The 24,519-nt window shown below is 31.9% G+C and overlaps 1 protein-coding gene across 13 annotated transcripts in view; it reads right to left on the bottom strand.

The window, feature by feature from the left end:
• Positions 1–968: 968 nt before the first annotated feature.
• Positions 969–24,519, bottom strand: part of LOC111057646 (carnitine O-palmitoyltransferase 1, liver isoform) — a 41,195-nt gene continuing 17,644 nt past the window's right edge. For 5 of the 13 annotated variants that reach the window (XM_039431011.1, XM_039431010.1, XM_039431009.1 and 2 more), the window contains 17 exons: positions 22,175–22,311; positions 19,006–19,115; positions 17,613–17,779; positions 16,852–16,973; positions 15,878–16,079; positions 14,271–14,470; positions 12,942–13,146; positions 12,343–12,450; positions 11,981–12,006; positions 10,713–10,778; positions 9,518–9,580; positions 7,636–7,750; positions 7,006–7,140; positions 6,631–6,765; positions 5,567–5,716; positions 3,984–4,193; positions 969–3,052 (listed from right to left, as the gene is read on the bottom strand). In XM_039431011.1, the coding sequence (XP_039286945.1) occupies positions 2,963–3,052; positions 3,984–4,193; positions 5,567–5,716; positions 6,631–6,765; positions 7,006–7,140; positions 7,636–7,750; positions 9,518–9,580; positions 10,713–10,778; positions 11,981–12,006; positions 12,343–12,450; positions 12,942–13,146; positions 14,271–14,470; positions 15,878–16,079; positions 16,852–16,973; positions 17,613–17,779; positions 19,006–19,115; positions 22,175–22,311 (2,241 nt within the window). In that variant the 3' untranslated portion in view covers positions 969–2,962. The remainder of the gene's footprint in view (positions 3,053–3,983; positions 4,194–5,566; positions 5,717–6,630; positions 6,766–7,005; positions 7,141–7,635; positions 7,751–9,517; positions 9,581–10,712; positions 10,779–11,980; positions 12,007–12,342; positions 12,451–12,941; positions 13,147–14,270; positions 14,471–15,877; positions 16,080–16,851; positions 16,974–17,612; positions 17,780–19,005; positions 19,116–22,174; positions 22,312–24,519) is intronic. The other 8 variants (XM_039431018.1, XM_039431020.1, XM_039431019.1 and 5 more) reach the window with 3 other exon arrangements.

The raw sequence follows: 24,519 nt of genomic DNA, 5'->3' as shown, positions 1-24,519 counted from the left end.
TTTTGTGGTTTTTATACATCATAAAGTGAGCTGTAGTAGGCTATAAATAATAGACGATAGAGAAGAAAAAGCGGGCATGATTCTCTTGATAATAATATAGAACATAATGATACTGGTGCACTGACTTCTCATGAGAAACCTGGAAAATTTGATTCATTCCCGTAGAATGAGAATGATTGATTCATCCGGTTTCCTTCAAACAAAAATGGAATTTTCTTGAATTATTCTTCTTAGGCGCCTTCTTGAGATGAGTGCAGACTTACGCGCTGCACGACACAAACGAAACGCGAGAAATACGCAAATCACGCAATTCTGCTTCACAAGACTATTTTCATGCGCGCGCAACGCACTGACCAAGCTCCGGCCGACAATGGATCGTGGAAAGTGAAAAACGCTCTGATTGCGCTCTCATATCGATCATCGTACTATTATTACTATTCGTCCAATTTACCACCCATGAAAAGGGTACTTGTATATGTCAATTGATTAGTCAAATTCAATTCAATCCTTGAAAAATCAAGTACTTGGCGAATCCTTGATTGAGAAACGATCGTATGTCGCACTGCGCGTAATACAAACTGTACGCAGTTTATGAGACAAACCTTCTAGAAGATTGTCCTGTTTTGTTCAGCAAGGCATGCTTTAAGGTCGCTTAAAAATCGTTCAGAAATATAGCACTATCTTCGAGTGTTTTTTTCATATTTTTATTGGATTTGATAAGCTAGTTACGTAGGAGTTTCCTTTGACCATTAGTGCAATGGGTCTGTCAAGATCTAGCACAGAATAATAAAAATCAATCAATCTCTCTTCATTGCATTCAAAGATCTCACATTACATAAATTCAACTGTATACCTTTAAAAATCCCCATTAAGATTTCATTACCGGTACTATGTTGATATGATAATCTGATAGCATAAATATATATACTAATTATTTTACCAGGGTGAAAATTGAATCAACAGCGAAAGACAAAAACAAACATTTATTTCATATAAATTCAATATTTATATAATCTCCATAATGATAAAAACTATTCAAGCTTGGAACAAACTATCTCTGTTCAAACTTGAAAAAACATAAATCTTTGCAACTAATTGCTTAATTAACCTATTTTTTCATAGAACACGTTTTACTTCGTTCGATATAATTCTCTGAACCAGAGTTATATTATTCACCACTAAAAAATTGCATTGATTTTTTCATTTTATTAATTTAATCATAATTTACTGGATAAATACGTATTATTCCATTCATTACACTATCTATGAGTTAAAGTAACAAAGATTATAAAATAAAAAATGAGCTGATATCCAAACGCAAACAGAAAATAACAAGATTGCATTGTTATTTGCATTGAAAGCACCAACAATAGAACGCAATTGGGAACAATCTAGGTACCTAAAAGTACAATAATCTTACACATTTACCAACTGCATAACTCACACATCTATTCACTCACCAATCATTAAGAGGTTTAAACTAAAATGAAAAGTGTACATTTGAAGATAGCTTATTTAACCATCTTTCCTACCTATATAACACTGGAAAAAGCAATACAGTAATAACTATCAAATAATCAAAGATCAATCTACCACAACTAGCATTATTATAGTTATGATTGAATTTTATATTATGTAACGAATCAATAAGAGAAGATAAATAAATTAACATCAGAGAAAATTCACTCTAGATATATATGTTTATCAGGAAGATATTTGACAAGAAAATATTGTATAAAGGTCAACATTTTTAACGCACAAGATAAAATAAAAATTGCCACTTCCGAATAAAAACTGAATACCATGATATTTAAGAAAGGGTAGAGGAATTTTGATAAAAATTATTTACCAAGCATTAACAAATTTCAAAAAGTGTAATGGTTCTTATATTGAAACAATTTAGTATACAGTACTTAATAATGAAATATTGGAATTGAAAAATACTGGTCAACAAATAGCATGCTATCATTAATATCATAATTATTCATAATCTATTCTCAACATGGATTCTTCACAGTTCGTAGAATAAAATCAAGAAACTAATAACAACTATCAATTATTTCAAGAAAATTATTGCAAGCATTTTTCTTATTGATTGATGAAAAAACACCAGAGTGTAGGAAGGACACAGCTGCGGATTTTCAAAAAGAGCTTTTGAAGTTGAACCAAAAAAAGATTAGACTGAAAACTTATTAAAAATTTACCTGAGTTGTACAAGTACAATCCATCACCATATTATTTTAAACACGTCAGAAGATATAACAGATAGATAATGAATTACCATTATTCTTTTTTATATACGAAAATTCAAAACTTTTCAACTATGGCAAAATTGTATTCATTTATAAACTGAAATATTAATATTTAAAAGCTTTAAAATAAAAGATCTTGAATAATACACTCTTGAGCATTGGATGTATAAGTAAAAAAAATATGAACCAAATAAACTGAGAATTGCATCTTTAAAATAATCGAGTAATCAACAAAGGATACCCAAAAATATATAAAAACTAGCCACAGATACATTAAGAAATCAATCAAGAGATTAGAACAGAATTTCGATGTATAAATTTGATTTAAATAAAATCTTATTAATTTAGTTCAATTGTGAGGTATGATGATAAGTGTAATAATTATATTTAATATGTGGAAGCATTTTACAAAAAAAAAATGGAGTGGTCCATTAAATTTACTTCAATCACAGATCTATGGTGGGAATTTTCAAGTTATAAAGTGCTTGGAAATTTTTCAAAAAAAAATTAAAATGATAAAGGTTATGATAATACCTATACAATCGAATTTTAATTAAACTCAATTGATGAATTTGACTTTATTTTTCTGATTCCAAATCACGAAAACAGATTTGGATGGCGACAGCAGGTGTGAATACTCATTTTTAAAATACTTATACATAAATACTTATCCATTACTATAAGTATTTTACTCTATAACAATTTCTATCTCACTTTTTCTTTAGATTTTTCCATTCGGTAAATAAGTTCCTCATGTCGGATAAAGCTTTTTCTATTTGCTGTGCGAATCGGTGTGAATCCTGAAACAATAAGAGGACATTTCAGGGAAACATTGTTAAAAAATTCAACATTTTCCATAAATAATATTTCAAGTTACACTTTGCATTCTCTTCATGAGTGAGAATAGTCGAACCTTTATGCGATGTTAATGTTATCCTTTATAAAGATTGAACACTTTTATTCCCTACTCGAGCAAAATATATTTATAATCTATCAGATAATGTTATCGTATTCATCCAAAATTGAATAAAAGAACAATACTATGTTGTCTTTCCATCTTGATAATGATGTCACGATCACTGATACTCAAGTTCTATGTGAATTAACTTGACTATCTTAAACTATATAAATAATGTTCCAAATTTCACTGTGGAATTTGTAAAATAAACGCCCCGTAAATATACAGAAGAAGGTTTGTAAATATACAATACGCGTCCCGTAGCTGTGCCTCCGTGACTTCGAAACGGCAAGGTAAGGCAAGGTATGGTTCGTGAGGTAATATTCACGGCTTTGCAAAAACATCAGGATCAGAGACCCTAGATCCCTAGAAGAAGCTCCCTACAGAGCTTCATTGAAGGAAGCTCCGTACACACAGATTCTTTATGAATGAGAGAGTAAGAGTTGCAACGTATCACCAACAATGGAAAGACATGTTGAACAATGTCAGCTGATAGGCTGTAAAGGCTGTGTAATAGTCTGTGTTTTGCTAAAAGGACGTAACTACAAAAGCTCCTTGTGTATCTTTTCGGATGCAACACGTTGCTTTTGAGAAGATACAAAAGAGCATCTATTGCTTATGGAATGATACATTTTCAAAAATGTTCGATGTTTTTGAATGGGTAGTATTGTAGTGTAGTGGCAAAGCTACAGAACCCGGACAATAGCTTTAGATGTCTCCTTATACTATACTTTCGCTATGATGATCATTTATTTTTGAGGCAGGCAACTTACGGTTTCGGGAGAGCTTCGTTTGCTAGAGATGTGGAAGAAGATGAGGTCCTCGCCGGCAATGATGTAGGAGACACCGTAGCCGTCGTCGGCGACCGGACCGAAGCCACCGCCGGCCGAGATGCAGCGCGGGAACTTCTTCAGGTCGAGCCGCGACGTCTGGCCGTGCGGCGTCTGTGACGTCGAAAGGCGCCAGGGCTCGCTCAGCACCTCCTGCAAAACGACGCCAATTAATCGGATGATGACCAGTAGCAACACTTACTTCTCTTCATTGCAATAAATATTGGAGATTTTAGACAAAATTACGAAATAGAAGAAGTTTTGGGCAATAACCTGTTTTTTCATTTCCGACTATTGTATTGTATATGTATACTCTATCCAATAGATAAATGGATCATTTGACAATCTCAATTCAGAATATGTGTTCTTATGTACCTGACAAGTCAATGGCCATGCATTTGTCAAAATACCCATGAAAATAAAGAATGATTATGAGATTATCATTATCAATTGATTGATTCTTTATTGATTCATATAATACATCATCAAAATGATAGGGAGAGAAAAAAAATAAGGTAACCTTGTGCTATACCTCTCCCAAATTCAGATAAGGTTACACATAGTCCAAAATAGGTTGTCTTGTAGTTGTTCACATCACAAAATTTTCAGTCCTTAATCTTTTACTAGTAGTTCTGTGAACAGTAGACCTCGCGCTCAGTAAGTTACATTGACCTGTTGTTATGTTTTTCCAAAAATTGATAAATAATTTATCAATTTAAGATGTCTAAAATGTCTAGAAGAAATCCTGAATAAACATAGAGCTTTCTGTCCTATCGTACCGTGACGTGTCGTCCCGGAATGTGAGTGTGAGCGCTGTTATCAGGTCTGGCTGCAACTGTCTACAACGTTGATGGAAAGATAAATTTTCAATATGCTCGATGTTTTTGAACGGGTAGTAACTAATAGTTATTAAAGTCAACTGTCTACTAACTTTGGTGGAAAGATACAATTTAAAGATGTTCGATGTTTTAGAACGGGTGTAGTATTATAGTCCACTGAACAGCTGATTTATGATGAATAATTCTAAAGTTTGATTTTTACGGTAATATTGGCCATCAAAGGAGACTCCTTTTCCTTTTGTTTTCTCCTTAAAACGCAAAATTTCAAAAAACCGTATGTATACGTCGACGCGAAATTCAAAAAGGAACATACCTGTCAAATTTCATGAAAATCTATTGCTCCGTTTCGCTGTAAATGCGGAACATAAAAAAATAAATATAAACATAAAGAGAAATGCAAAACCGTCGAATTGAATCTTGGACCTCACTTCGCTCGGTCAATTATCTGAAATTATGAGATTATTGATGTGACTGGTGTCATTATAATGTGCCAATTGACTATAGTGAGGTCCACGTTATAATGGCAGTATTTGATTAACATTGGTGCTGTTATCCTTGTCTCTATCATTCAACAAAGAAGATGGCGCAACTTTGAACATCGTTTTTCATCATAAATTTTGGATGGCCATATTATAGGGAAGAGCATTTTTATTATCAAGGAATTCAGTAAAAGTTTGCTTAACCTACCTTCAAAAATGGAGAATCAACCTCGAGGTACTTGGAAACAACATACAAACAGAAAAGGTGTCTGTCTATGCCCTTTCCGCACATGGCATCCTGATAGCCTCGTTGATGCATCTCGCACGCTTTCAGTAGCAACGATATTCTCTCCTCAGTCTGCAACAATAACATCACACAAAATTAGTGTTGTGAGAAGAATATTCAACTGATTTTACACATGCAAACTGAATAAGACCCTACACGTGAACAAAGCTATTTCAAACATTTATAAAAGATTAAACTGATTTTACACATGCAAACTTAATGAGACCCTACACGTGTACAAACCTATTTCAAGCATTTATAAAAGATTGAAGAAGATTTATAAAGATTTCTTGATTTATAAAGGGTTTCATTCGATGTGGATATGTACCACAATATCACCTTCACAAAAAAAAAACAGGAACAAGCTATACATCACACAATAGCATAACATTCACTTTCTTCTTGGTGCAACTTGTATTTACATAACAAATTGAAAATAAAAATACCCTTTTCAACATATATATTTTAATTTTTAACATGTTTCAATTTGTAAGGCATTTTCAAGTGGATAAAGATTTTAAATAATGTTCAATCATAATGTAATGACGCCAAGTGGAGGCTGTATTACAGATTTCTTTCTCTTTTCATAAAGTATTTTTTCTATTATCATCACTTTCGTAACGTTCAAGTTATGCTAATATTCATAACTCTTCCCCACACTCAGATTCGTTTACGAAAAACAATTTCCAATTTTGTGTTTGTGTATTTTTTCCTTGTCAATTTATTACGTTCATTTGTGAATGAACTTCAATTCGATTTGCAAGTTGAATAAAAAGCAGCAGCTTACGGTTGAGGTGTTGTTGTCCTTGGCCTTGACCCAGGCAGAAGTAAATTTATAATATTATGGGTTCACTTGAATTTTGTTTTATTGTATTTGTTCCTTTGCAATGTATTGTGTTCAATTTGGCAATGTATTTGTGTTCAAATGAATGTTTGTGAATGAACTTTGATTCGATTGAAAAATTGAATGAAAAGCAGCAGGTTACCGTTGTGGAGCTGTTGTCCATGGCCTTGACCCAGGCAGCCGACTCAATGGTGCAGGGGCGGACTGTTTCTGTGCGCCCCTCTCTGTATAGGCGAGTCATCGACGCCTCATACGTTAGACTGAACCTACCGGCGTCCTGAAACACCATATAAAACATATTTTGAATAATATGTTAAATAAACACAAATATGTTTTGATTCAAAACACAAAAATATGTTTTGCTTCAGTTATTATCTACTTATAATTACAATGAATTGATATTGTGTAAGTTTAATTCTGAATGGATGACGTTTTTCAGAGCCAAAATTAACTAGAACGAGTAATCATTTATTTCTAATTTAAATGTTGAAAATATCAGTAAAAATGTTGAACGTACCCTGTGATATGCCAATTGCAAGGCCATCTGAATGAATGCATCGGGACTGACTCGGCATTCTTTCATGAATCCTTTGCCATAAGCGTTGTGCAAATATATCCTCAATTCAACATCTTTCACCAACTGTTGAACAACCTGAAAGAATTGACATTTAATAAGATTAGAGTAAGCTCTTCAAGTGAAGATTTACATTATTCGTGGATTTTATAAGTACTCGTACAACAATAAATTGAACTATACAATAGATGGAATTCAAGGTTTCCGAGTAATGGAGAAACTACTTTCCGAAGAACAATTTCAATAGTTAACATTATTAATGGATAATAATTGGAAAGTCATTTGAATTTTTTATTCGACATATTTTCAAATCTTGAGTTTACAAAAGAATATAAATAACGGTTTTATTGAGCTGTATTGTATTGTGTTGACTCGCCTATGTCAAATTGTGATGTACTATTGAGTACAACAATAAATAAAGAAATAAAGATATTCTATTCTAATAATAATTGATATGGAAAATTCAAGCTTCTCTTATAATTAAAACATCTTTCGATCTTTTAATCTGAAATAATACCAAGTAATAATATCGATAATCTAGAATAGAGATAGTGAATAATAGTTGTAGGGTACCTCGTTGGAGCGTTCGATTGCTGCCAAACATGGAGGCGGTAAGTCCCACTGTAATCTCATGGGGGTTGGTGGCTGGAACTCGGGTGTCCCCTTAGTATGTCCATCAGGTCCATATCTAACATTAATTGAAGCACATTTGAAATAAAGTAACTTATTAGGAAAATACTCGACTGAAATAGTAAGTAATGGTTTGCAGTAAGTAATGCAACGGTTTTAAAATGAGTCTTTAAAGCACGAGTGAGATGTAGATTAAACACGAGCGAGTGTCTTAAATATCTCACGAGTGATTTAAAGACTCTCAACATAAAGCCGTTGCATAAACTACTATTTCAGTTGCTATTTTCAACATAACTATAGTAAAACATATAATGTAACGCCATTGAAGTATATTGAGTTAATTAACATAATATTTCAACTCAACCTACCTAACTAGAGCCATTTGATTCAATCATTTTGCAAAATTATGTAAACTAGGAATGTTTACATTTTTCATAGTACTTTATTGACCTAAATTTTCAATTAGTTAATAGACTAAATATAATTGAATAATTCGCAACAGTGAACACTGAATAAGAATTTACAATACAGATAACAAACCTACATATATTTTGTATTTTCTTGTTATTCAAATAATTCAGAAAACACCGCCTTGGTGTCGCCACAAATAGTAATAGATTCTTACAGATCTAAATCAATCATTACCATTTAAAACTATGCAATTTCAAAAATATTCAAGTCAAGTTGTTAATGGAGTAGTTAGTTGGTCTACTCAGATGTGAAAATTATGAACAAGCCTCTAGGATTTCAGTTTAATAAATGAGTCATAAAACAACAAAATCAACTACAACATAACAAGATCAACAAGTATCATACTTTTTGTATTTGCACGCCATATTGGCTTACCATACATGGTGTATTTGTACATCATACTTTGGTGTATACTAACAAAATTTATTTTGATTGTTTAAAAAATCATGAGTTTAGACGTTGAACATGGTCCAAAGGTAAATAGTTGAATAGAAGTGAATGAAAGAAAAAACAAGTATTTTTAATCAATTTAAGAACTTACTGGACTTTGCTAAAAGTGTTCAACAAGAAGCATTATATATAGAGAGGATGAAATAGTTATCTGTCTGGTGCAATAAACTTATAAAATAAATAGAACAGAAAATTAGATACAGAATTTATGATAAAAAAATAATACAAACTCAAAGTGGTGTTTCAGGCAAACAACATTGTATTGATTCAGAAAACCTAATTATTAGCTTGCGTCCTTTTAGATCAGCACTAATCTTGTATAGCTGATGACGCTTTATTCAACCACAATTACTCAGAAACATTTACTATGAGACGTGCATTTTTATACCTAATAACGGTCGAGTTATTTATGTGAGGATTCTAGAAGAAAGAAGACATTCTGTACATAATTTTAAAATTCTAAAATGATATATCAATGTTTTAAAAAATTAACAAGAAAAACATTGTTCATAACTGCTCACCAAAGTGTGATCAATTGGAACTGCTAAGGTATTTATAGTTGAATTGGATAAAACAGTGAGAGATATTTATGATAAAACAATATGACCGACTTTCTTAATTCTAAAGATGATTTTGTTCGTAATCATGTAAGAGCAGCGTGAGCTGGTATTAACTTACAGAAGAGGAATCAAATGTGTCAATGGATGTACGTAAATGCAACCGAAACCAGTTTTCAATTTGGTTGGACAACCATTTTCATGAATGATTTTTAGGGGAGGGGATGATGAATAGTGTTCTCATGCACAGTTAACTCTCATTTTAATTACTTAGCGGAAGTGTTATTTTCAAAATGCTTATGAGAAATTTGTTATTCACACATTTAGAATAACTTTTCGTTATTTACCCGTCTTCCATGTCAGCTGCAAGAACATGTTCCCATAAGTGGCCCATGACAGGAGCATCGGCCCTGAAGTAAAACCACACCATAAAATGAGAGAGAAGAGATGCAAGAGATCAAAGATTGATTGCCATGGAAAACACCCTACCGCTACCACTGACCAAGCTACCTTGTATTTACACTAATTCAAATCATCACCCACAGTACCTTGGCACGTCAACAAAAGTTCTGTACAACTCAAACATGAAAACTGAAATAAAATAATAATTCAGTGATTGAAATTAATTTACAAGAGTTTCCCATCTGTAATCTGTAACTGTAAGGAAATGTGTGGAAATTAAAACAAGTATCTTTGAAAATCTATATGCATTTTGGAAAAATGTATTCTATTATAATTATTATAGAAATAGCTAGTACCCTTTTTCAACTTTTTTACATAATCTCTACTAGTTTCAGTACTCATGCCATTTTCAAGTATCCTTTCAGTAGCTCATGCTATTTTCAAAAAAAGTTTATGTAAATGGGTTTTAAAAGGGTACTAATTATTTCTGTGATAATTAAACAATTAGCCCTTCTAAAATACTTTATTAGAATATATTGTATATATTTATAATTCAAGTCTACATTCATTACAAGATTACAGAATCCAGATGGGAAATAAAATACAACAGTAAACCAGTACAATGAAGATTGCTCGTGATGAAAATAATAAAAAGCTGTGAAAATATGCGAAGCCCACCAAAACCGAATGAATAAACGATGGAGATGTCACACTTTCCAACACACTCAAAACAGAACAGAATAGACTATAGGAGATTTAGGCTCAACTCACACTTACGCGACTCAAGTCGAGAAGAGACTGTAACTGTAGACTAGAGTTGCAGTCTCTTCTCGACTTGAGTCGCGTAAGTGTGAGTTGAGCCTAATAATTGTCAAGCTGATAAGATCACAATATCGTTTTTCATTGTGTAACAATACAGAACCATTAAATAGATGTGAGGTATTTCTGATGCTAGCCCCAACACAAGTTGAAAGGTGAATAAGTCCAGTATGATAAAATTTGATACAAGAGTTGTCTAGTTTTGAATGTGTTGAAAGTGTGTTCTCTCAACTGAAACCATAAATGTTAAATAAAATCAACTGAAAAGATGCAATACCAGATGGGGAGACTCTTTCTTAATTATAAATTTATCATTTTTACCCCATTTTCATTGCATCATCGCAGACGATATACTCCCACATGTGTGACATCACCGCTGCATCTGCCCTGGTGGTAACAGGTAACAAAATTATGAAACAAACATTATCATACGACAAACATTGCTAGAGAGAATGGTTCAATAAAGGCATGAATACTCTATAAAATAGTTATTACAAGCAAAACATTTAACCCAACTTACACAAAGACTGTGTTATAATAAATCATATACATCTACAAATATAATCATCACAGGGATTTTCTCACAAAACTATTGTCTACAAGGGAATTTATTGTTAAGCTTGAGAAACTCACTAGCATTGTCACACACAAAACAAAAGCATTAAGCATTAGTAATTTTTACATTCTGTCACTGGAGTAGTAGCAATAGATTGTTCAATTATTTTTTTAATTCTCATATAGTTGATAGCTTTCAAATCGCATATTAAATTAAGACTTTTCCAAATATATTAATAACGTTCAAAAACTCTCAAATAATAGAAAAAATATTCAAAATTAAAGCCATAGGAATTCTTCCATTGAAGCGGATTTCAAATGAATACCTTCTTCATAGAGAATGTGATAAATCAATCAGGAATATGCACAGCCTGAATATTAAAAAACACACATCTAACATTCAATACAAAACTCACACAAACACTTAATTCAAAAGGATCCTCTCAAATATTGGTAGAAACATTATCCAAGAAAAATAATGTTTCTAAAATTCCAAGAAAATTTTTCAGAGTTCATCATTGACAAGTGAAATACAACAAAAAGCTGAACCCGTTTTTGAACATGAGGAATGATATTACATCATCAGTTTCTTCTCATTGCTATTGAAGCATTATTTTTGCTTATCAATGATTCATTATTAAAATCAAAATATAATATCATGGCTGTAATAAAAATTCTAATTGGATAAAATGATAAAACCAACTTAAATAGATTTAACCCAAGATATAAAAGCTCATAAATATTCGCTTATTACTCAACATCAAACATTGAAAGGTATCAGAAAATAAACTGTTAAATGAGTAGAAGCCTCACAATTGTTGACTTCATAGCTTCCGAATTCAATGTATCCTTTCTGGAATATTTCTACCAATTGCAGTACACATATTTCATTGCAGTTCAATTACATGGATAATAATTATGTTCGAATACCACAATACACATCAAACACAAAAGCCCACAAAAAGGAAAACATTGAAAATGTTTAAATACCAATAAATCTTATTGAGCTAGAATAACACAAGTTCAAAACTCACCATGAATGCTCAGCATTGAACCCGATCTGAAACAAGAAATCAACATAATTATATTCAATAAAAATAACTTACAAATAAATTAAAGGGTATTCAGATGTAAGTTTGCAATATAAATCATTTTTCTAATAAAGAGGAAATTTTCATGAATAATATTGTGAGACATGTTTGCAAACCAATTCTGAATTTCGACCTCTTGATGAATCAACAAGTTACAAATTAATTCTGAACATTTCACATGCACTAAATTTATAGTTCAACAATAAGGTTTTAAACATCGAATCTATTCAGGCATTGAAGTAGTAAATGATCGATGAATAATTATTAAAATTTATAATTGACATCATAATAATTATTGTACTTACTCTTCCATTCGTGCCAATACACAGAGTAAACGATTTGTCGAACCATCTGTCGTAACCTTTGCCATGCAGCAGGACGGCACCATAATTGTCCAACTTGGTCGGATCAGCCTGCAAAAATAACTAGCTTTCAGCAAAAATGACGACGATATCGCTTATTTAAATGTCTATATTCAATTATGTTCACTTTCTTGTTATGGCTACTTGTATATACAAAAGAAATCAAAATCAAATTACCCTTTTTATTTTCAATTTTTCACAAGTTTCAACTTCAAAGTCATTTTAAAGTGAATCACTTGATTTTTAATTTTTATGTAATTCAATTACCTTTGGTTTATTCTATTTGCATTTGAAAATGGCTCACATGGCTGAGATGAAGAATGCTTTACACTAATAAAATATAGAAGGGTACTGAATGATATTTTTATTTCATTTCAATAAAATAGTTACTATGTAAAGGTGCATACAGACTTGAGCGCCACGAACACGCGCATTTCACTTTTCACCAGCTGATGCTACGCTTATTATATCTGTACCTTACGGTTTCTGTACAAATACAGATTGGACAGTTAATAGATTAGTGGTAGGGTAGGGTAGTCTACCTCATTGAACTCGTAAGGCACATCGTCGAGAGCAACAACGAAGGCCGACTTCTCGATGGCATCCAGACTCTGGCGGTTGATGCCCTTGAAGAAGTACTCGAGGCGGGTGTTGGCCCAGGCCGTCCTCTCGCCGGCGGTCAGTGCTGCCAACTTTTCCTCGCCTTCAGCCGGCACCGATTTGTCAGCAAGAATGTAATCCATTTGTCTAAAACAACGTTTACATCAATATTCATTTATTTATATTACAGTTGTTTTTAAAAAAACTGCTATTTTTTTACAAAGGCTACTTTCTATAATTATTCTAAGCCTAGGTGATGATAATACAAACTTTTTCATTTATGATGATGTCATGATTAGAGAATTCCATCACATACGGGTGTTGATTATTATAGATGGTTCAGCCATTATGATAGGTTGGCTGCCCTGACAGAGCAAACCAGATTGGTGACTGATACCTCGCGAGTCACATTTGTTGTACACATTTCATTTTATTTCATTCATATTAATTATCATCCATTGGCCGCCTATGAGAATCGTAGATAGATGAATAGATGCCTATATATTTACACTTGATAAACATTACAAGTGTTGTAGGCGAAGTTAGGCGTAAGGAGATTAGTCAGGGTTAAATTTTCTGTTAAAGAAATATATTTTCTATTATATTCCACTATTAAAATATTTTGGGAGAAATTAGTTTTTCATATAAATAGCTAGCAGTTCACCCGTGCTTCGCTACGGGAATGAAAAGATAGCTTCCGTCATGAAATTTTGTTTCTGAAACATTGAGATATTATCTATATTCACGAGGATAGATCTGATTAGAGAAGCACGCCCAATCAAATTATTTTTCAATAAATGTATTTTAAATAAGTTATTCGTGCTAACCTCATAAAACTCAAATCTTGATTACAAACCATCCTCAAATACTGCCAACCTGACAAAATTGGACTATTAATCAATTTTGTTGCCAATATTAACCGTAACAACTGTTCCGAAAAGTTACTCTCTCTAGATTATAGTTCTTTTAACATATTATGTTATGGACATTTATTATATTATGTCATGTCTCATGAATGAAATTTGAACATTAATTCTGAATAATCTAGAAGGGAAATTGAAATTTGATATTTTCAGAATCTATGTGCAAAATTTGGAGATCTAATCATTCCCGTTTTTCCGGTAGGCAATCCACAAGTTGACATGTTTTGATGCGAACAAACGAACAAACACAACCGTACACTCTCTTAGATTACATTAATAATATATTTCAGGTCATACATGTACACTCTAATGCACATATCATTTTTCCATTTAATATAATCTACTTACATTTCGAGTTCACTGGGTGTGAGAAGTCTGTTCTTGTGATAGATGATGACCTTGTAGTACCGTCCTTTGTGGTAGACAACGATGTGGTTGGAGTCGGTGCAGTGAGTTATCTTGTCGGTCTCAACTCCAGGCACTCGTGTTGTGTTGAATACTCTCTCGTATTGCCATGAACAAAGAGGAACCAGACCTTGGACCAGAATCTACAACATTAAAGAAAATATGAAATCAAACTTCTACATAACTACGTTTGCATCAGCAATGGTTAATGAATTATGCTTCAAAAATAACGATTTTTCAAGTCGTACCTATTGCAATTTTCTAATAGGTATTTGGGTACTATAGGTATTTGCTATCATAATTCATAATAATTATATTGTGGATAATTAAATTTTGATTTCAATTTGTTTTGACTTGTGGAGCACAGTGATGGTACACACAAAACTATATGTAGTAGCATAGAGAAAACATTGGACCTAATTTTCTCTATTCTTATTCTGTGGCAGCAACGTCCGCCTATGTTTTAATATTCAATATTTAATGAACCATTAATATTTCCAATGGTTTTTCATTAGGCCAACATAAATGTTCTCACCAGACTACCAACCACAGACATCATCTAACGCTTGTTAGGGAATCATCCTCAAATTACAGCCAACCGAACAAAATTAGACAGAACCCTAGTCTAGTATAGTGCAATTCACTTGAAACTGTCAACATTGCTTGAATGGAAAGCATCAATGTTATTCAATGTTATCAATGTAATCAATATCAAGTAATGCTAACGGTTTGAAGTGAGTCTCACCCCTATAAGAGCCCTAGCTATAATCAACCTCCAATCGAACAAAATAAGACGAAACCCTGGTCTTGTAATTAGTGCTTAAGTGCGATTTACTTAAAACTGTCAACATTGTTAGAATAGAGAGCATCAATGTTATTTATGAGTAATGATGACACTTTCTAGTGAGTCTCAATATAGAACCCTAGCCAGTCCTATCTCCAGCTGTTATTTAGGTCAGTGGGTATACTCTGCAGAGCACTTTGAATAGAAAATCTATCTATAATAAAGTTATATCTCATGTGCTGGTTATTATTGTTATTTCATCATAAGAAGACATTTTTATTTTGTACTAGCAGGTAACCCGTGCTCCGCAAGGGTCTAATTAAGAACTTGACAAACTGAAAGCTTGACGTAATGAAATCTTGAAGAATTGAAAGTAGACCTCTATCTATCCTCGGTTAATTAAGAATCAGTTTGTAAAATTCCAAGTCAGTAGTTCAGACGTATGCGTCATTCGTGGATTTCCTATCCGGTCTGTGAATAAGCTAATTCTTTCCTTTATTATATTGTAGATTAATTTGATGAGAACTAATCAGAGCAGTTTTTTTTCGATAAATCCTTCCCTAATTGGTTCTCGTGAAATTGATCACGATTAAAATTTAACCGGATTTTGTTCAACCGGGCCTTTGAAAATTTATCCATCGAAAGTTACATCTTAAATGCTGGTTATTATTGTTACTTCAGCAAGCATAAGAAGCCGTTTTTTTCTAATCTATAATTCTGTTATACACTTGTATTTGTACTTGATCGGTTGATTGTAAAATCTGACCGGTTCCAATTCCTGACGTTCAATGAGCCTCCTGTACTGGAGGGCGGTGTGGATGATGCAGGCGGCCCTGGCTGCCTGGATGTGGGTCGGGTGCATCAAGATGGCATCGATGCCGTAGAAGTTAGAGTTGACGATTAGAGGCGACCGACCTCGCAGGTAGACGTACTCTTCCCACCAGTCCGACACGTAGTTCGTAGACCACCTAAACAACGGTTCAATGCCAAATTATAAAATGAAATAACACTGAAATATGAAAAATAAATACTTTCACACAACTCACAAGAAGTCAAAATTGACTTCCTAGAATAAAAATTCAATCTGACCAATGGGTGTATTTCCAACTGTCCAGTATTTCAAATATTCGTTATTTGTGTTTATTATCTAAAATTATCGAAAATTTTCTAATATCAACATAATTGCCATCTAAAGGCAAAAACCTAACCTCCCAGCCTTTCTCTTCACCTTTAAAACATAATAATTAAAGAGAACCTTTCAGGATATTTTCATTTAATTTTACAGGCAGGACAGATTGAAATCTGGCCGATCTGAGAAACTCCCAGACCAATGATCAGTCGAGATGTTTGAAAAAGGTTTCCCATTATTGAGCTACACCATTGTGTTTATAGACGCTCGAACTTATCGTTCATTTATAACCGCCAAACCAATACATGGATCACTTGAAAATGGAATTAGATAAGAAGTACGACTGTTATTGTATGTTGACTGTTATTCCAGGTTCATCAATCATGTTGTAATTGATAATACAATTTAATACGGAACTTGGAGATACAAATAGCTCAATAACCAGGAAACATACAAGAATATTATACATGGTACAGTCACGAAATAAAGCTTGACTGTTATCATATTGCTACAATTTCAATCTTTTTCTCGTGAATATTTAGCATCTATTTAGTTTACTATCTATCAATTATTTAGCGGTTTTTTATGATAGTTTAATATATATTACACACCATGATTTTAATTTGAGATAACGTTGCAGTTTGACTGCGATTCCATTCTGGAACTCTTGAACTAATCTCTCCATTCTCGCATATTGCACATCGTCCAAAAGAGGCCGCACACTTCTCAGGTACTGAAATAACAAAATAATTAAGGTCAAGCTGCATTCAAGTCTCACAATGAATGGTCATTTCAACATGAAAACTATTGGAATAGACTGCACATTTTAGAAAATGCATTGAGGAAATCATTTGATAGAATAGAAAGAAAACTTAAATACTGGAAATGGAAGTAAAATGAAAAGGGCAAAAGACAAAAGACACAAAAAATAGACAAGAAACGAGCAATCAGTTCGGATCCAGATTTGAACGGACGGTAGCATAAACTTCATGTGATCTGCTACTTTCAATAATTATTACTTCATAAATTTTCACGGTTACGTTTCTAGCCGATTCTAAGAATGAATTCTGAGACTTTGAATAGCAAAATATGAGAGCTAACTTTCAAGAGAATCAAAGATTATGGAAGGTGAGATGAAACCCTAATTTAAGTACTTAATTATTTGTATTTTTTATTTTATTTTTCATTTTTGTACTTGCTTTATTGTGAAATAAAGAAGATGCTTGATTGATTGATTGATTATTACAATTATTGATGAGGGGGAAAAGTATTCTTTTAAGAGAAAAACTATTAATATGCGTTTTGTTATGAAGTAATAATGAATGAAAGATCGATTCACAATCACAATTTTAATTAAACTTGGTAGAATTACCCTTGACATAGTGTCCTCAACTGTGGGTAGTGGAAGCCTTGGTAACGATCCTTGGAAGCTGTAGAGCATTGGCTTGCTGGCACCGGAGAACAACTTCACTCCCACGAGCCATAACTTCGTTTGTAACGAAACTGAGCGATTTTGACCGCGTGATTCATACATCCATCCTGAAAACATTATCAAACGGTTTTATTAGGAATTAGTATATTGAGCTTGCTTATAGTACAATTCAGTCTTAATCATCATGATCGGTATTATTGGTAGTGGGCTTATATGAGACTATTCTGAGACTTTGAATAACAAATGTTAAACAAATAAATGTATAATAAATATGAGAGCTAGCTTTCTAGAGGACAACGATCATGGGAGGTATGATATTATAAATTCAAAAAAACTCCATAATAAAGTGAAATAAAAACAAAATTGTCAGTTCCACATTAATTTTCACATAAAAAATTATCGGTTTTATTTCATCTTAATCTGAAGAAATTCCACAATATCTCTGTTTGTTAATAGTGTGGAAACTCCATAATTTTCAAGCTTGTTTTTCCATAATTATGTAAATACATCATTATGATGGAAGGGAACTTATTTCTAAAACAGCTAACAGCATAGAGCTATTTTTTTGTAGCAGGCATTTTATTGAAGAAACTTAATTAAATCTGGATTGAAGAAACTAAATGAATGAGTTTCTAGTACGTATCAAACCAAAATAGCTGGCATATTGGAAAACCCTTCAATCAGTATTAGCATACAAATGGCAGGAAATGAAAGACTAGAAGAACAACGACTATATTCAATAATTAATCATTACACTGACCTACTTTACATTAGTACAAATAATAACAGAAAATTCAGGTCATTAATCAGTGGAAGAGCAATATGACAATGACAAACTATGAATAACGAATTAGCATTTCAATTGATTGTTACATAAATTACAACTGTTCTACTGAATTCAAAATCGTACTACTCAAATACGTCGTATAATACAATAATTCTGAAGCGTAGTAAAATTAAAAGAAAATAGCTCATGAAAAATATCAGTTACATGATAAAATTTATGAATTAATCATGATATATTGGGTTTGTAGTGGAAATGTTATTACATACTAACTTACTGAAATTATTATAATTATTTGATAATTTCAAAAAGTTTCTAATTGATTTCATAAGTATCATGAAATATATAAGCTATATGCCTACTAAATAATATTTTAGTAATCTGGAAAATAATCATTATGATCCATTTTCAGTTTTATTTTCTCAGCTATTAATAATAAAATAATAATTTTTCTAGGTTTCATTTTCTCAGCTATTAAGCAAAAGCTGATAAAAAATTGGAAGTAGCCCAAATTTTAAAACATACTCATGGGTAATAAATTATACAAACCTTTGTACATTAGTAGAAGTTTCAGAGCATATCGCAATGAATAAATAATTACTAGCCATATAAGTACTGATACACATAAACAAGCCACCAATTCATAAACTGTTGTCCTCCTGAAAAGTAGAAATAAAAATAATTACTTTCCGATAGCAATTATCTATTACTTTTTAGATATACTGTTGAGCCCCATACTAATGGAAAAGAATAGCTCATTGCCAAATTGCCTGTAACCGTTTTTAAATAGCTTTAAGCTTTTAGCTTTTAAATAGCTTTTGTATCAGAATTTAAATAGCTTTTATGTACCTAATACTCCATTTGTATTCATAAAGTATTAAAGACAGTATGGATATATTTCAAATTATTTTTTTTTTCAATTCTCAATCCACAATATTCATCTTATTATTGCGATAAATGATGCCGTGATTGATTTGATAATAATGTCAATATTGGGTATTTCAAGAAGATGTATGTTGAAAAGCATGAATATCAAACGATGGAGAACGCATAGATCTCAACTAAGGTCACATTCAATGCCAAGGCTACTAACTTGGTAGTTGGGTTCTTGAGCCAATCGATCGCATCTTTGGCAACTTAGCTGCAATGCTACGGTTCTCGGAGTTATTTTAGAGCTAGCTATATAGAATAATTTGGTTCAATGTCTTGTCATATTTAATTGTGATATTATTGATGAATCGCTTTCCATATATAATTTTCTCTAATATGCGTGAATATACAAATCGAAAGCCATTCAGGAGTGCTAGAGTATACTGAATTTACATTCTATCCAATTTATATTGAATAGTATATAATATTTCAGAGAAAACCTTTCAATTTTACTTTGGTAGATTAAGACCCGGTTTCCAGAGCACATATTATATCTGATGTATCATCAAATTTTCAGGTTTAATTGTCCATTAGACTTGATAAGTGTCATAGAAACCGGGTTTAATAAAAATGAATATATTGAAAATTACAAATACGAGAATCTTCAGAGTCAACAAACTTCCAGACCCTACAAATAAACTTATTAAAAACAGTCAAAAATAAACTTAATAACATATTTTCCATCATTAAGTTTTGCACAAGCTAGAAGCATATATGCAGATACTGAGATTTTAGAAAACTTGATATTCTTATTGAGATTCTGCGAAGTTTCAAAGGACTCGCAAAAATATTCTGTTTTTGATAGCTTAAAGTAGAGGTAAATTCTGTCTCAAAGTGGATGGAAATCAGCAATTTTCAACTAAATTTAACACTTAGTACGTGAACAAAATCTTGCAGTAAGTAAATAAGAAGTTACTAGCGATGAAATTTGTTCTCTTCATACTAGAGTTGTTTGTATTCAAACTTGAAAAACTGTAAAAACTAGAGACTACTAGGGTTACATCTAGATTATCTCGTGCATAAAAACTATTCTACAAGGTAACTACCGCGATGATAGCTAGACCGCAAGATATTAGAAGTGCCTTCCTCATTCTTCAATTCAATGAAAAAAATGTTTAAAATGTAAATTATCGTAATGAATATAAATTTAAACAAGCGTAAATTGATATAATTTTTTGCAACTTATCAACTTCCTATTCATTCCTGTCATGCTTTTAGATTATAAACAATGACTATTAATTAATTGATAATTCAAGCAAACGTTTTTCATTCACTACGTTTATCAACAGAAATCCAAATAGTTAAATGTTTACAATATATTCATGGGTACAAGAGACCGGAAATTGTATTAGTTCAATGAAACTCAAATGTAAATCGCTTTGGAATGGGTGGTGGATAATGACAAATTACAAATTGTTAATGGAATCGCTTGCTATGAGAGGTGCATGAATCAATCAGGACAAGATATACCTCAAGTTTTTCAAGAAATACTTTCTCCTATCTAAGCAATGAGAAATAGGAGAGCAACGGATGATATGCTTTCTTTCTTGGCTGCAATATTGAAGATAAAAAGCAGAACAAAATTATAAATAAATAATCGTGATATGCGGCAAACAGCAATGGTGCTGAAAACAAATTTATGTATAATTTGATTCAAAAGCTATGGAAATAGTAACAGGAATAACAGGCTTAACCCGAAACGGGGTTTCTCTGGAATTTGTAACAGAAAAGTGGAATATAAAGTTATGTTTTCGATGTCAGTTTAATGAAATAAATTATGCTGAACAAAATGAAATAAGGTTCAACATTTTTATATTTAATAAACTCCTGAAAAATTAATATACAATAGAGTAGAATGAGTTTTTATTTGATGACGAGGCGAAGTTTGGACAGTAATGCCCACTCTCATATGAATTATATGGACAAGATGAGATCCGAATTAATATAATATCATTCAAGTTAGTATTACATTGGACCGCATCAAATTATTTACCATTTCAATTGTCAAGCATATCACATAATTAATGAATGTTGCAATGTTGCTTCTTTACTAATATTGTGAAATGATAGGAATTGATATGATGTATTATATAATTCACGACATTTTCATAATTATTTACAAAATTTACAATATATTTTCCTATAAGATGGATAAAATTGTAAATTCCGCTATTGACAAAACATAAATAGATCATAAGAAAATATTGCTCAATGGACAGGTAAATTAAATTCTAAAACACAGCAAATCTTTTAATAATCTCTGATTTTATCTATGCAAAGTGCTACTGAGTTCGATAACTTTTGAACATTTCATTTATTAGACAAAGTCAAGTAGAATAATGAAACATTAAATGGGAAACCTCATCTACAAGCATTTACAAACAAAAATAAATATTCTAGTTGATTTTTTTCCATTTCTACATATTTATAATTCTTATTTACTGTAATCCTTTTACTTCTTACAGATAGCATAAGCATTGCCACTATGCCACTACACCATCCTCATCATTCAGTTTGTTGTATAAACTTTATGAAAATATAAAATTGTACCATTAGGATACGAGAGAACATATATTACGAGAACAATATATACGAGATAAATTACTATTATAACATATTCACTATTGCATTAATTAACATTTCCATTTATGAACAGTGTTGAGCTTCTTTTGAGCATAAAGGCTGAACAATCATTGCATTCCAATTTTTTTTAATTGAAAAATGGGCTAATTAGGCATAAATTAGCTGAAATTGAAATTAATTGGAAACAGATAAAAGTTTGACTTACTCAGGTAGCAAGCTGTAGAAAAACTCAACCCAGCCGGGCGGCAGAATGATGCCAGCGAAATGACAGCCGGCAACTACGGCAAACGTCGCCCACAAACTTTGCAGTGGCGCCGGGTAGACACCATTCTTTACATTATTCTGCAAAAACGTATAAGATGGAATTACAATTAGTATAATATATAATTATATTATTATAGCTTCTCGAGACAATCTTGTTAGAGACTAGAATGACCTTGGGAAATCTTGGGGTTTTCCCGACTATTTGACAAAATCAGATCATCAATTAATTTTTCCTCCACCTCCTGTCTAAAATGCTTACTTTACTCCCTGGAACATAATACTAAGTGTCACTTTTTCGCTCTCGGGAGGAAAAAACAGGAAAACTCCCTAGAGCGTAAAAGTAACTCCATTTAAATAACATGGGAAGCATCTCTATTTTAAAAGCGTACATTTGAAATAGGTTAGAAGGTCTAAGCTCAGATGAGGAAGCATATAGAGTAGTCAATAAACCAACTAAATTCAATACCTCAACCAGACATTTGATCAATACATGAAATTTATGTTTGTATGCTAAAATTATTACAAACTCACTATACTAAAAAATGTATAAATATTTTTTTTATATTCCATGTTATTCAAAATACCAGCCAACGAATATTCCTCATCAACTAATCAAATTTGATAAAAAATTGATTAAAACGGGAGCTTTATCATAGTTGTAGTTGTGGCGGCCATTGTTGTTACAACTTTTGCCGACAGTTAGCGCATAGCGCTGTCGGCGGAGAACTGTGATTACAAGCCAGCCCAGCTGTTTACTTTTTAGATTATGTCGTAACACATTGTTTGGTCACGTACGTTTTTAAAAATTATTTCATTTGCAGTTTTTATAAAAGAGGAAAATGTTGTGTATATCACGAGTGAAAATATTTTTTCTCCCTCAGGAAAATTGTTGCCCTCGGCTTCGCCTCGGGCTTCAAACTTTTCCCTCAGTTGGAAAAACAGTACTTTTCACTCTAGATATACAAATAACTAATAAATTCAAATAATCATCAGTTGTGAACTTTATCCTTTAATAAGTTGGAGATAATCTTAATCCAGATAGTTTGGCTCTACAATTTGAAACAGAATCAACGTCAACATTGAATTCTGTGTTGCGACTACTGAGTAAAATCTTCGTGAAGATGTACAAGACAGAGCTTAACATCATTTCTATTCTGCAATGATTTACACAATTATTTAGATACGGTACTACTGTATTATATAATAAGATTACTTCAATAGAATCAATCATAGTTGGGACAATGTCAATACTTGAAAAATTCGTAGTTGAATCATCTATGATGCATAGTTTCAGTTCAAGCACAGGTTGCTGTACGGTATTGTTTTATTGAATGTGTATTTATTTTGAATAATTGTTTTAATCCTTTCTCTTGATTACAATTTACTAAAAATGATAGGAAAATCCTTTCTCTAAGATAAGAACAGATCATGATTTAATTCAAATTAGGATCCTTAGTAAAGTATGATTAAAAATGTGAATATTTTTAATCCTTCAAGTAAGATTAGAATATGATTTTAAACAGTTTTAATCATACTTTAGTATGGATCCTACTTTTGATTATATTATACTCTTTTCTAATCATGGAGGAAGAATGGATTAAAAAATATGAACAGTTTACACATTAAAAAAGATAAAATATGACATTAGAAGATCTAAATTACATTTCATCATCTTGGCATCTAGAATGAAATGTAAATACTCTTCTGTTTACCAAAAAAACTCTTTTTTTCAAAAATCTCAAACATTACTTAAATTTATTATGCAAAACCTTGACATTCATAGTCTACAATGGCAGATCATTTTATTGCAAATTGAAAAATGATAAATTAAAAAGCAATTAATTAGTAATGAATCAATGAATGATAGCCTCCAATAGGTCAAGTGTGTAATTGAAGTGTTTTTAAATTTATCACAGACTGAGCATTCGAACTCATTCTAATCACTATTCTATAAATAGTGACTCCAAAGTAGTTACAACCATAGTCAGGGCAATGACTCCCGTATTGGAGCCAGCTAGCCATATTGACAAGTGATTGGAATGGTCTCTCCCAAAGCACATAAGAGATTCAAAGTCTTGATTCATAATTTTTGGTTCAATAAGAGAACATTTTTTCTATAAAGAAGTAATTCTTTCCTGAATTCTTGAATGAATTATTATTACAATTCTTGATTCCCAAATTATCAACAGGTGAATGAAATGACTAATGTAAATGGTATGATAGATTTAACACAATGTAGTTGGGCTATTGAAAAATGTTTTTTTTTTAACAAAATAAAAAAGTACT

Source organism: Nilaparvata lugens, chromosome 6, assembly GCF_014356525.2.
Source record: "Nilaparvata lugens isolate BPH chromosome 6, ASM1435652v1, whole genome shotgun sequence".
NCBI lineage: Eukaryota > Metazoa > Arthropoda > Insecta > Hemiptera > Delphacidae > Nilaparvata > Nilaparvata lugens.
Note: the sequence above shows the minus strand (reverse complement) of the source record. Positions and strands in the feature narration are given on the sequence as shown.